Source organism: Podarcis gaigeae, assembly GCF_964106915.1.
Source record: "Podarcis gaigeae genome assembly, chromosome: Z".
In the NCBI taxonomy this organism is placed as follows: Eukaryota; Metazoa; Chordata; class Lepidosauria; order Squamata; family Lacertidae; genus Podarcis; species Podarcis gaigeae.
In genome coordinates this window covers 45,925,179-45,939,451 of record NC_139691.1, presented here as the reverse complement: position 1 = coordinate 45,939,451, position 14,273 = coordinate 45,925,179, and the positions used below count along the sequence as shown (strand labels likewise).

Genomic DNA, 14,273 nt, shown 5'->3' with positions numbered 1-14,273 from the left:
ATGAATTATGTAAATTAATTAATGGGGTAGGACCATTCTACCCCAATGCAAGCTTAAATAATTAAGATAACCAAAGAGTACAGCCTTACTGCAGACAGGAACATTGCTGTTTGGTGCAAATGTAGATTTTGACCTCTGTTGCAGCATGTGTGCTGTGCAAAAAGCAGAAAGTAAACTAAAAAGAACAAAGGCAGCCATGCACATCAATAAGAAGGAAAGTCAGTCAGCCAGCAGCTGGTAACACCTTTATTAAAAAGGTAAAGGGACCTCTGACCATTAGGTCCAGTTGTGACTGATTCTGGGGTTGCGGCGCTCATCTCGCTTTACTGGCCGAGGGAGCCGGCGTACAGCTTCTGGGTCATGTGGCCGGCATGACTAAGCCACTTCTGGCAAACCAGAGCAGCGCACGGAAACGCCGTTTACCTTCCCGCTGGAGCGGTACCTATTTATCTACTTGCACTTTGACATGCTTTTGAACTGCTAGGCTGGCAGGATCAGGGACAGAGCAACGGGAGCTCACCGCGTCGCGGGGATTTGAACCGCTGACTTTCTGATAGGCAAGTCCTAGGCTCTGTGGTTTAACCCGCAGCGCCACCCGCGTCCCAACACCTTTATTAGGTCCAACCAAAAAGTCACAAAAAACACAACATACTTCTGGATTCTCTGGAGTTCTTCCTCAGGTAAAAGGCTACACTTGCTAGGAGTTGGTTGCATGAGGGGAAATGATAATAAACACAACAGTAGAATAATTAGTTAAAGCTATGAGGTGGCTCACAGATTTAGTCTAAAGCTCCATGTGCACTATACATTTAAAGCACCATCAGTCCACTTTAAACAGTCATGGCTTCACCCAAAGAATACTGGGAACTGTAGATTGTTAAGGGTGCTAAGTGTTGTTTGTAGACTCCCCACTATTCCCCTCCCATAAAACTACAATTCTCAGAGCGGTCAATTCCTGTTCCCAGGGCACTCTGAGGTTTACAGCTCTGTAAATAGAGGCCTCCTAACTACTCTCAGCACCCTTAACACACTATAGTTCCCAGGGGGAATCATCTCCTTGAGGGGGAGGCATCTCTCTCTTAGAGTGGCATAATACTTCTTTAAATGTATAGCGCAAATAGGGCCCAAGACAGAGATTTCAAGCTTATTCCTTCTGAAGTGCTGAGATCAGCATGCTACATATTTGGATTACTGGGATCAAGAAAGGGGGAATGGCAGTGCTGCTCCATTTATTTGAGAAATACTCAGTTTATCATCCCATTCTTTCCCAAATGAAACCTGCGTAGGTAGGGAATAGAAGTAAGGAGAAGAATGGCAGTCTTCCTTTCCCCTCTCTATCCTTCTGAGCTGTTGATGCCCGATGATGCAGCAATGTTGAGGAGGAGATGGGGGCAAGTAATTGATGACAAGACGCAGTGCGCGCGCGCACACACACACACACACACATCATTTGAATGGCAATGCCCATCAATTTTGGGGGGCCCTCAAGTATTTTATTGGAGGGACTTCAGCCCCTAAGAGTTGACTCAAATGCGTCTACTCCAGTGCCTATGGCTTATAGACCTTATTGACTCACAAGCCAAGAGAATGAAAACTCACTTTGGGTTCTCTGTGAGCCCCACCAACCTGGTGCCCTCCAGGTGCTGCAGAATGGCAACTCTCCTGACCCCTGTGCTGGCTGGGGTTGGTGGGAGACACCAGATCAGCAAAGACTGGTCTGAAGACTGCCATGCTTCTCCTTACTTCTATTCCCTGCCTACACTGGTTTCATTTGGGAAAGAAAGTGTAGAAACCAACGTACTTTGCATAGGTAAAATTTGCATCCACTGCCCCACCCACTTTGGCCACCAGCCCTGCCCACCATTTGCATGTGGGCCTTGGAAAGTTACCTAGCAAAGAATCTGGTATTTGGCCTGAGAAAAGATTCCCCAGCCCTGATTTTCAGAGACCCTAGCCCTTTTTCTGTGAGGTTTTATGTCATGGCCATGCTGAAACTGGTGTTTCAATATAGGGGAAGCCATTTTAGAAACTTCCGGAGGTGTCCACCCAAGGACTTCCTTTTAGAAGATGACCTCAAAGCTGAGCCCAAAACAAAACAAATATGTACTTGCCCTTTGGACCCCTTAAACTGGTGGCTCCTGGTCCACAATACATTGCTAGCAAAGCAGATGCGCTGCTTTTAAGAAAATGGCAAACAGCTTCTTCGTGCTGGCCATCTGTCTCCTGGGATGTCACCTCTGTGGCGAATGTGCAGGTGGGTTCATTTTAAACTGAATGAGTCACTTGAAATGAGACCAGGGTCCAGGAGGCAGATATGCAATCAATAATTTACAAGGGAGGAGAAACATTTCACTCTTGTCAAATGTTTTTTATGTATAGGATCTTTTTCTTTTTTTAATGTAGTTGCCAGAGGAATAACATCTGTTGACCCAACTTTCATTAATTTAAAGAACTGAGGGGTGGTGGTGGCTTCATATAGCCTTCAGTTCACAGTGTAGTTAAATTAAGAAATGCAATATCTCGGTGCACATTTTGACAGATACGATTTAGCACCTGGCTACTGTTTTATGAGTAGCTATGATTTGTTGATAATTTTAATGTGCTTTCGTTTTTTAAAAATGATACTTGCACTGTATATTTTTTTGATGTGTATTTATTAAAACATATATATATTTATATACCACTATTCATTACAAAAATATCAGAGCTGTTTGCAATTGTACAAAAAGAAGGCTGCTACAAAAACCATGTTAAAAAAAAGTTGAAACCAGAAATCAGCAAACTGTCATAGAAAGATGTATTCCTAACTGCCTTCATAAACCTGTGACCAAAGAAAAATTTCAGGAAGCATTTAAACGTTGAAACAGAAGGTACCTGTTGAATCACTAGGGGCAGAGTATTCCACAGGATTCAGCTGATGACAAGGAAGGCTGATTTTCCTCTTTTCAAATGAGCCTCTCTGACTCAACTGCATTCCTGCAGACGATCTTGGTGATCAAGTTGGGATATAAGGGTTCAGGTAGTCGCTTAGGTACTTTACCTGTTCAGGGCTTTGCAAATTATTAAAGGAACTTGAACGTGGCTCGGTAGTAGATGGGCAGCCAATGAAAATGTTTTAACAATGGTGCCTCATGATATCCATCAGATGCCCTCTTCAGCAGTCTGGCCGCTGCCTTCTGCACCAGCTGGAGTCCTGGGTTCCAGCAGAAGAAAAAACAATTAATTTAAATAGATTAAACAAGGAAGAAGAAATTGTGACAGTTCCAATTAACCAGAGGCTACAGTGTTGTGTTTAGAGTGTTGGACTAAGACCTGGGAGACCAGGGTTCAAATCTCCTATCAGCCGTGAAGCTCACTGGGTGACCTTGGAGTCAGTCACTCAATCTCAGCCTAACCTACCTCAAAGGGTTGTTGTGCAGATAAAACAAGTGGGAGAACTATGTGTGCCACCTTGAACTCCTTGGAGGAAAGGTGGAATGTAATAATAATAAAAAAACAACATTGCATAGACAAATAATGATGAATGAAAATGAATATAATTATTTCCACATTTGGCATATAAGCCTGAACAGATATTTAAAATGCAATTTGGGATATTTACAGGGAGTTCACCTTAAAAAATGAATATTATTTTGTGTGGTTATTTCACATTTGGCAGCTGATTCAAACCTTGTTTATGGAATAGATTAGGAGTACAGTAAAAATATATATTCATAAAATGTACTTTGAAGCTTCCTTTTTCAGGATGTGCATCCAGCTGCATACTTCAAGCACAATTCAGCCAGAGTTATACACGTTTAAGTCCTGTGGCTTTTGATGAATTTTGATGGACAAGTTAAGCTCTTGCTTGAACTTGTTCCACTGAAATCAATGGTATGAATGACCACATAACTAGCTGTGTGGCTCATTCCTTAGCTTTGGCAAATAAGTCATAGGTCACAACTGGGAGTTTAATTATTACCTTAGTGAGAGCAGGGAATACAGGGCCTGAGGGAGCCTCCTTCAATAGGATTTCTGTATGGCCAACTGCCTTGGAGTGTGACAGTTCTGTTTTTAATAGTTTGTATCTACTTGCACCCGAGGGTGCTTTCGAACTGCTAGGTTGGCAGGCGCTGGGACTGAGCAACGGGAGCGAATCCCCGCGGCGGGGTGCGCTCCCGTTGCTCAGTCCCAGCGCCTGCCAACCTAGCAGTTCGAAAGCACCCTCGGGTGCAAGTAGATAAATAGGGACCGCTTTCTAGCGGGAAGGTAAACGGCGTTTCCGTGTGCAGCTCTGGCTCGCCAGAGCAGCGATGTCACGCTGGCCATGTGACCCGGAAGTGTCTTCGGACAGCGCTGGCCCCTGGCCTCTTGAGTGAGATGGGCGCACAACCCCAGAGTCTGGCAAGACTGGCCCCTACGGGCAGGGGTACCTTTACCTTTATCATGCTTATGATATGTGCAACCATCCCTCTGTTTCCGAAACCGGGTTGCCATATTTCAAAAAGTTGTTAAGCTTTTCTTGACAAAGTTTTTGGTGGGTTTTGTTTTGTTTTTGTTTTGCCAAAGAAGTTGTTGCGGGCTTTTTTGTGAAATTTCAACAAAAACAGAAATGCGTTTTTATTGCTGCCACGTGGCCAGATCTTCCTGGACATTTAAGCGATTTCCCCCCAAATGCTCCTTTGGGGTGGAGGTGCTGAATACTGGCTATGTCTGGAAAATTCCGGACATATGGTAACCCTAAGAAGACAATGCTGTTATACAGCCAATTTGGAGGGGGCGGGGTGAGAGGGTCAGGTGTAGCATTTTTATCTACCCCATTTCAAGAAGGAAAACACTTCTCTCAAGCAGCGGAGAACCTCAGGCCTGGATGGGGGCAAATGCAGCCCCCCTTGTCTCTCAATTCGGCTCTCAGATTCTTCCCCAGGCTCCACCACTCACCAGCCTTGCCCTTGAATGTTTCTGCCTGGCTGGAATGTGTCCTTGAATTGCAATCATGCCTTTTGCTTGTCAGAGTGGATGGAGAGAGGAATCCAGTTGAATGCATCCCCCTTTAAAAAGGGAAATCACATATTTTGCTCCACCCATTTTTCCTCTGACTCCACCCACCACTTACATGTGGCCCCTAGAAAGTTGCCTATGAGGGATGCAGCCCCTGAGGCAAAAATATTTCTCCACTCATGGAATGGATGTCACAGGTTTGCATTTTCAACACTCCTCGGTGTTGCAAACTCTCTGCAACCAGAAGGCCAACACTGAAGCGAAGTGGCTGCACTAGAATCTCCCAGCCTGATGGAGTTGCTTTCTACTTGCAGAGCATTTTTGACACATAGGAGCAGTCTGAACTTGTATCTCCAGTCTGCATTCTGAACTAGATTGGGCTGGTCTTCTTCCACCTCATTTTACTGCACTCAGCCTCAGTAATCCGTACAACACAACTGTAAGCTAGGGTAGCATTGTTGGTGTTTGCATCCATCTGTCTTGGGACACCTTCAGGGGTGAAATCAAAACTGTTGAAGAGTTACAGTGCCTGCTGCAGCTATAGACACCAAAAAATTTTATTGCAGTGGGGTGTCTGGTTTCACTGGTGCAGATGAATCATGGTTTTTCGTCTCTCTGTGCCCTCCCAGCAGCCATTTCTCCTATGGTCTTTGCTGTAGATGCACAAACTGACTGTCTGTCTCCAGGCACTGTGTCTGCAAGGGTGGGGATCCCTCCATCCTCCATTCTGTGTACATGACCAAGCAAGCATAGACGTTGCTGAGACAAGAGTGTGAACATGCTGAGAATGTGGACACATATTGCCTGATACTTGTTTCTACCATGTGATGCCCAAAATCTTCCTGACACAGCACATATGGAAAGCATTGAGGCGTTTCTCCTAGCAGGTGTAAATTGCCCGTGACTATAAAGCTGTGTGCTCCCTGCACAAGCCTGGTAGACCTTCATCTTGGTATTGGTCATCACATTCTCCCATATCCTTTTGGAGAGGTGAGCCATTGAACTTGTCTAGTTCAGGGTTCATGGAAAGGTTAGACAGGTAGACAAAATTGTCTACCACCTCAAGGGTGTGATCACCAATGCTGATACCTAGTGTGCTGGCAGTGTCCTGACCCAAGAGGCTGGTCTTCATCAGGCTGATGGTGAGACCGAACTCAAGGCAGGCATGGGCAAAACAGTTGATGAGTCTCTGGAAAACTTCCTCAGAGTACACTGTCAGGACTGCATCATCTGCAAACAACATCTCAGTTGGGATTTGAAACCAGGTCTTAGTCTAACACTCTACCCGTGGCACCAAACTGGCTGTAATAATGTCTTGCCTACATCCATCCAGGTGAATTTGTGGCTGTGGTGAGATTTGAGTGGTGAACCTCTTGGCTTTTTCTGTTTACCACCAAGTCTCAACTTCAAGAACATCCAAGCATCCAAACAGCCATGGCTTTCAAAAGCCATCAATTGTCCCAGGGACCCTGGGTAGTTACTATTCCAGTTAATTCTTTTGTTCATTTCGCTCTCTGACCTGTTGCTTCTTTGCAACTTGAAGTTTTTATAAAGCAGGATGAGGCCAATGCCGTTTTGCCACGCTACAAAAGGTACAATTCTGGGCGGCTGGAAGAAATGGTTCAAGGAAACCTCGAGCGCGAGTGCCAGGAAGAAAGATGCAGCTATGAGGAAGCAAGAGAAGTATTTGAAAATGATGAGAAAACGGTGAGTTCCAGTTTTTAGAATGCGAGATCTAGAACTTCACCATGGGTGTGCAATTGAAAAAAGAACCTGCTATGCAATCTAGAGCTGTTTGCAAGGAGTCTTGTGAAATTATTAATCCTACTGACAGGCAGATAATTTTTTTCTTTTTCCTGAGCGGGTTGGACTATTTAACTGAATTTCTCCCAACAGGAGGAGAAATTCTCCCATAGTTTGTTGCAAGTTAGAAAGAACAACCCCTCCCAAAATGTGTGTATGTGAGAAAGGTTCCACTAGTGTGATCTCACTGAGTTCAGTGGGGCTTTTTAGCAGGTAAGTATGTACAGCAGCCTTAGTGTGCTTTACCAAACCTCTTTAGTAAATCTCAGTGAACTCTATGATTCTGTGCCAAGGTATCCAAATTCTGTACTTAGAAAATTTTGTGGCCTACAGACAAAGTAGATGTATGTGAGTCCCCTTATTTTGCACATTCTGCCACTTTTACTTTTTTGCACAATTATTATTTTGCTGGGATAGGGAGTGAGAAGGGCTTTAACCCTTCATTGGCTTCTGAAAAGCATATTTAGCTGCCAGTTTAGCTTTTGCACTTATGGTAGGCACAACACCTCAGACTTTAAAGGATACCTTAGTTTGGCAGCAATGAGGACTAGAATCCTGGTTTTCTTTTGAAATGAAAATAGAAGCTGACTTCCACAGCAAAAAACATAAGATGTGGGTTCTCTGTGAATGCACTATCCTGATTATTTCCAACTGTAGATGATTAGAAGGAGTTTGTTATGTACTCAGTCATGGGTTAAAGGCATTGACATCACCCTTGTGCATGATTTGAACCCACAAATCGGTGCTGGGTCTGGATCATTATATAAATGTTATATAGATGGCTTATATATGTTACTTGCTTTGCTGCTTTCATTTTCATTTGAATTCAGCTTTACCATATTTCTTGCAGCTGGAATTCTGGAAGGTATACCTTGGTAAGTAGGCTTTTTTTAAAAAAGACATTTCAATTGCATTGCAGTACTTTATTCTCAAAATGACACAGTTGCATTCCAACTGGAATCATGGAAAGGGCCAGTAAATGGGAAATGATTGACTCCTGAGTTTTAGGGCACTCTGTGTGGGGGTGTGGGGGTGTGTGTGTGCAGGGCCTTGCAGAGCCAGACAGAGACCCGGGCCAGGTAGATAAGGTGCCTCCCCCCTTTTCACCCTGGGGATAACTGAAGTCTTATAAGTATATAAATATGCTGACCGAGGCCCCCTTTGGAATCGGAGACCCGGGCCAAGTTGTCCATATGGCCTCCCCTCTGTCTGGACCTAGGTGTGTGTTTGCTTTTAGCATACTGCTGTACAGTTGCATGCATAAGGTCTGTCGCTAACATTCTGGAATGCAGAAGAGCAGAACCCGAAAGAAACCAGCATATTGGAAAGAACAATAAAAGAAAACTGGGGGAATCCATTAATTTCTACCTGTAAGATGTTAATTCCCCATCTCTCTCTCCCACCCCCTCCCTTTTTATGGCTCTTTGGTAGAGTCCATGCCAAAGGTTCCTTGTTCAGTTCATGACATCTGCAGGTGGGTCTGAAACTCTAGAGAGCAACTGCAAGGCAGGGTAGACAGTGCCGAGCTAAATAGACCCATGATCTGGCTTTGTAGAAAATAGCTTCCTGGGTCTACTGCTGTATTTGAATTGAGATAATAATCCTTGATACTGGATTATTGCAGCAATGCACTTTATGTGGGGCTGTGTTGGGACAGGTGTGGAACCTCCAGCTGGTGAAGAATGCAGTGGCAAGACTTCTGTTAGGGGCAGGCAGCCTTGCAAAAATATTTGTACTGACTGCCCATAGTCTCCTAGGCCAAGTTCAAGGCTCTTATGCTGGTCTACAAGCCTTCAACAACTTGGCTCTAGGATACTGAGCCTTCCTCTCCCAGTTTCATCTCTGAAATAATGTAGAGAAGCCCTGTTCGTCGCCCTGCATGTTACAGAGGCCTGACTAGCTTCAAATTAGTAGAGACACACTAATGGTCCCTCTTGCTGGCAGCTCTTAGGAGCTACAGGTGAAGGCTGAGTGCAAGTTGGGGACTGAAGGTGGATAAACGTCCCCAGAAGAAGAAGCACAATTTGCTCCCCCCCCCCCCGAGATACTACCCCTACCCTAACACTCCCTCCACCCCGACTTTTTTGCTTATGCATGATAAAGATGTGTAAATAGCAATGCAACTGTTGGATAATGCAAGTTCCTATTACATTTCCTTCTTTTCCAAGACGGAAACCAGTGTGACTCAAACCCCTGTTTGAACGGAGGTCGGTGTGAAGATGATATCAGTAACTACATATGCTGGTGTCTGGGTGGTTATGAAGGAAGGAACTGTGAATTAGGTATGTTAAGAGGGAGTCTGTCTCTGTTGCACAATGCCATAAATCAAGAGGGTGTTAAGCAACCAACCATTGCCAAGTATGGTAGTGTGTCAAAGGTCCTATCTGCACTGCACTTTTAAAGCTGTACGGCACCACTTTAAGCAGCCAAGGCTACCCCAAAGAATTCTGGGAGCTGTCGTCTGTTAAGGGTGCTGAGAGTTGTTGGGAAACCCCTATACCCCTTCAAAGCTACAGTTGTCAGAGTGGTTTAACAATCAAATCCTCTTCCCAGAGAGCTGTGAAGGGATGGAGGAGGACTTTGGGGACAAGCTTTGAGGGGAGGGGTCTTTTGGGCAAGGCATAAAAGGGGTTGTGGTTGGCAATGGGGTGAGATGTTTGGCGGGGTTGGCGAGCAACATGAGCAGCAATGGCAGGCCCTAGTAGAAACATAAATGCTGAAGTCATTTTGTAAGTTTTCCTGTGTGAACCATCCCTTAATGTTGATCAGTGATGGGACTTCTTCATTGTCTCCACGTTCTCCACCCTCCACAGCCCTCTTCTGCTCTTAACCCATGATTAAATTTGATTCCCTTTACCCCATTGCAATCAGATGCTACTTGCTCCACAAAGAATGGAGGTTGTAAACAGTTTTGTAAGAATGGCCCAGGAGGGAAAGCATCCTGTTCCTGTGCTTCTGGCTATAGGCTTCAGGATGATCAGAGGAGCTGTGAGCCAACAGGTAAGTCTCCTTTTTGTTACAGCTTTATTAAAGTTTTGAGCTGTAAATCTCCCACACACTCTACATATTTAATATTTCAGGCCTCTATTCCTGTCATGGACACATGTTCCACCAAAATAAAAAAAATGCACATTCCTTCTATTTGATGTACCGTATTTTTCGCCCTATAGGACACACTTTTTCCCCTCCAAAAATGAAGGGGAAATGTGTGTGGGTGCTATGGGGCAAATGCAGGCTTTCGCTGAAGCCTGGAGAGTGAGAGGGGTCGGTGTGCACCGACCCCTCTCGCTCTCCAGGCTTTAGGAGAGCCCCAGCGCCAGCCCCACAAGGTCGAGGGACAGCGGGGAGGCAGAACGTTGCCATCCCGCTGTCTCCCAATGTGGTTTGGAGGCTGACGGTGGGGAGATGCGTGCTTCTCCCCGCCGCCAGCCCCGCAAGCTCCGGGGACAGCGGGGAGGCACAGCGTGTCTTCCCACTGTCCCTGGACCTGGTCTGAAGGCGGGCGGCAGGGAGAAGAGCGCTTCTCCCCACTGCCGGCCCCACAAGCGCCTGGGGGGAAAATAATTTTCCCCCCTTTATTTCCCCCCAAAAAAACTTGGTGCGTCCTATGGGCCGGTGCATCCTATGGGGCGAAAAATATGGTATTTAAGATTGGGTGGAATGGGTACTCTCCAATAAGTGCTTGCTACCTTCACACTAGAACATACACTCATCTGTTTCATCAATTCTAGTGGGCTGTGGCTGTTCTATTTTTAAAACCTGTAAGGCATGAACTAGATTTGTCCCATCAACCTTCCCATTTGACCCACAAGGCCATTTTGGCCAAGCTACACCCACCTACCTTTCCTGTGGGATAGGGCAGCGTTAGACAAGAAAATCTTTGCAGGCACTGTGTTCCCCAAGCACAGGACATGCAAAGCCCCTTGTGGAGTGTGGGGAGGCGGAATCTCCATAGGGCTGCAAGCCTCTTCCTCCAAAACAGTCCTTCCAAAACTTGGCCTAGCCTCCAGTTCCGAGTCCCAGTTCCTGGCTTCCATATAGCTACCATATGGTTCTCCTCCAGGGTCCAGCCACTAGAGGACATCTGATTGGGGAAGGCTGCTTGATGGAAAAGGCTGCTCAAAGAAACCTTTGCCCTGAGCTACCAGAAGTCAGCCAAAGTAACTAATCCTTGCCTACTGAGTACAGTGTCAAAACCAGCAAGTCATTACTAAGCAAGAGGCAATTGTCTGCAATGCTGTTGTGGGCCAGAGTCCCCTCTGTCAGAGGCAGGGGTGTTGTCTTCTTCTTATTTTGTTTCCCCCAGTGCCCTTCCCATGCGGAAAGGTCACAGCTCAAGAGGCAGTAAAGAAGCTCACCCGCTCAATGCCAAATACATTTGACGACTGGTTGCTCACCAACACTACTGATGACCTTGAGGAGGAGTCAGGAGACAACGCCACCCAGGTTGTTTCCAAAATAGGAGCCAGAATTCGAGTGGTTGGTGGCATGGACAGCAAGAAAGGGGAGATTCCTTGGCAGGTACTGTAGTTGCCATGGTTGCTTTGTCATCTGGGGGGGCCTAACCTTGCAACTTCTTGTTCGCCATCAGGAAATTACGAAATACTTTATCTTTCTAAGGCAGCAGTAGCCACTGTGGTTCCTTCCAAATGTTGATGTGCTGCAACTCCCATCACCCCTCACCATTGGAATGCTTCCTTGGGGCAGATGGGAATTGTAGTCCACCAACATCTGGAGGGCACCATGTTGGCCATGCCTGCTGTAATGAACACTGGGCTTTAACTAATGTAGGAGGAGGGAAGCAACTCCTACAGCTAACCTTTCTCACTCTGAAACAAACCAGTCGCCCACTCAGCACAGCTGAAATCAAGGGAAAGTTACTCATCAAATGTACAAACTCATTTCTTTTCTCTGTTCCGCTCCTTAGTTTAGGGCCACAGTAAGATGGATTAGTCCTCGAGGTGAGACAAAGCTCTTTGTTATATTTAAGGTGACAGCGAGTGTCTGAAATTCAATTACTGTTGACATTTGCAAGGGAGAAAGGACAATTCCAGACACATTTTGTCAATGTCCCCAAGTCACATGAAGTCAGATAATGGCCTGTGGGCAAGGGACTGCCCACCTCTGAACTAGAAGCAGATGCTTCTTGGAGAGACTAGATATTGTATGGACAATGTACAAAATGCTGTTCAGATGTGCACATTCCACAAGTCCTGTTTGAGAGTGTGCGTATTTGCCAGGCAATGTGTACCCTTCTCATGGGCACATTCTCCATGAGGCACAGTGAATGTGTAGAACAGCTGGTTGATATGCACATCAACCACCCAACTCACATGATTTCTAACATACATAGATCTATAGGTATTTTCCCTTTCGTAGGGTGCCAGCGATCACATCCTGGTAACTATCAAGAGAGGCAAGCATCTCTCTGTGTCCGGGGGCACTCACACAGTGTAGCTATGGTCAAAATCACTTCTGCATGTAAAATTTCCATAGCCTTTCTGGATTGGACCAATGGTGTGCTGTTTCCCAGGGTGCCCAAACCATAGCACATATGTCCCAGTAACGTAGACGACAGACATGCTGTACACACAGTTCTGCAAGCCCCCTCCTCATAGTCCTGTTCTTTGCTATCAGGCAACCTTCACCTTCCCTTTGAAAATGAGTCTCGCCCAAAGTTGAGTGGGTCTCTAGGCTGGTTATATAAATTTCCCATGGTCTAGTCCAGCCTTCTCTGCATGCAGGTTTATATCCTCAACGAAGAGCAGAAAGGATTCTGTGGAGGCTCAATCGTCAATGAAAGATGGATCGTCACTGCAGCCCACTGCCTTGAGTATGTGCCTCACACTGTTGTGGCAGGTAAGTCACGGAGTAATGTTTGTGCGAGCGCTGTGTTCCTCCTTGCCATATTTTTGCCAGAGCAGGGATGGGGAACCTCAGGGGTATTTACAGAAATGAGGTGGTAGGAAGAGAAAAATCCAAGGTGAGGCCAGGTTTTGGTTCTGGAAAATACCTGTGGTTCCTCCCACCGTTCCTCTGCGTCCAACTAGCCCATGACATCAAACATGAAGGCAAGCAGATGGGGGGGCTGGCTGAGGTTGGGGGGGGCAGTGCCCCTATGTGCTCTAATGGATCAGCCCCCTCTTCCATCATCATTATTATTATTATTATTATTATTATTATCATCATCATCATCATCATCATTATTTTAAAAGGATGCTTTGGCTCTTAATCAGGTGAGCATAACGTCAACATCGATGATGGCACTGAACAGCGTCGCCGGGTGATCAGAACGGTCCCCCACCCAACCTACAACGCTAGCAACAAGTACCACAATGACATTGCCCTTCTTGAGCTGGACTCGCCGCTGGAGTTCAACCAGTATGCCGTTCCCATTTGCATCGCGGACAAAGAGTTCACCAACAGCCTGCTCAAGCACAGCGTTGGCACTGTGAGTGGCTGGGGGAAGCTGGCGTTCCAAGGAAGGCTGGCTAGCATCCTACAGGTTCTCAAAGTGAAATACATTGACCGGCCAACCTGCCTAAGGAGCACCAGGTACCCCATCTTGCCCAACATGTTCTGTGCTGGCTACTCAGATGAAGAGAAGGATACATGCCAAGGGGACAGCGGGGGCCCTTACACCGCAGACATTGAAGGCACCTGGTTCCTAACGGGGATAACCAGCTGGGGGGAGGAGTGTGCGAAAAAGGGCAAATATGGCGTCTACACCAGAGTTTCAAAATACATTAAGTGGATAAAAGACATGACGAGTTTGAATGCAAATTGACCCAGAGCTGTGATAGGGGGAGAAGTTTTGAAAATCCTTTTAGATTTGCATTTCTTCAAATTTTCCAAAGCAGTTATCTCCAGCCAAAAGTACCTGTGCAGTAGGGTAATATTTGCATGGAAATGGCAAATATATATTCAAGAAAATAACATTTTTAAAAAACGAGAAATGAAATCAGCATTAAAATGCTGGTGGATTTTCATAAGGAATCCCTGCCCCCAAAGAGACTGCAAATTAGAGGTGTGGAAAACTATTTTAAGATTGGGAATAAATGAGAAACAGGGAGAAATTGAAAATGACTGATTTGTCCATCCTTGCTGAAATGTATTCCAAAGAAACATATGATTGGGGGAAGGGGACAACACATATAAACCCCCTCCTAAGCCCCCCCTTTTTTGAAATAGTTTCACAAAATGAAACACAACTGAGCACACATCTTTTAGAAAAGCGTTTACAAAGGAATTGCTACCTAGAGGTAGTGTTGGGCAATGGGTAGAATATTTGGCTTGGATTACTAAAACTAATGTTAATTATCACGGCTGCGGGAATTTCAAACAAGCCACATCCCTACCTATGGTGTTTAAGAGTAAAACACAAGATTTTAAATGTATTGTGGAAAATTAGCACAGCGGGTACATTAGAATGCAATCAGCATTCAGTGTGTTTATTATGAAACTGCAAATAAAATACAATGTAAAAAGCT

The 14,273-nt window shown here is 45.5% G+C and overlaps 1 protein-coding gene across 1 annotated transcript; it reads left to right on the top strand.

Moving 5' to 3' along the window:
• Positions 1–2,121: 2,121 nt before the first annotated feature.
• Positions 2,122–14,270, top strand: LOC310836948 (coagulation factor IX-like). Its single transcript, XM_083722963.1, has 8 exons — positions 2,122–2,254; positions 6,524–6,687; positions 7,634–7,658; positions 8,952–9,065; positions 9,655–9,783; positions 11,090–11,304; positions 12,528–12,642; positions 13,020–14,270. The coding sequence occupies exons 1-8, from the start codon at positions 2,188–2,190 to the stop codon at positions 13,568–13,570; spliced, it is 1,380 nt and encodes a 459-aa protein (XP_083579089.1). The 5' UTR covers positions 2,122–2,187; the 3' UTR covers positions 13,571–14,270.
• Positions 14,271–14,273: the final 3 nt, after the last annotated feature.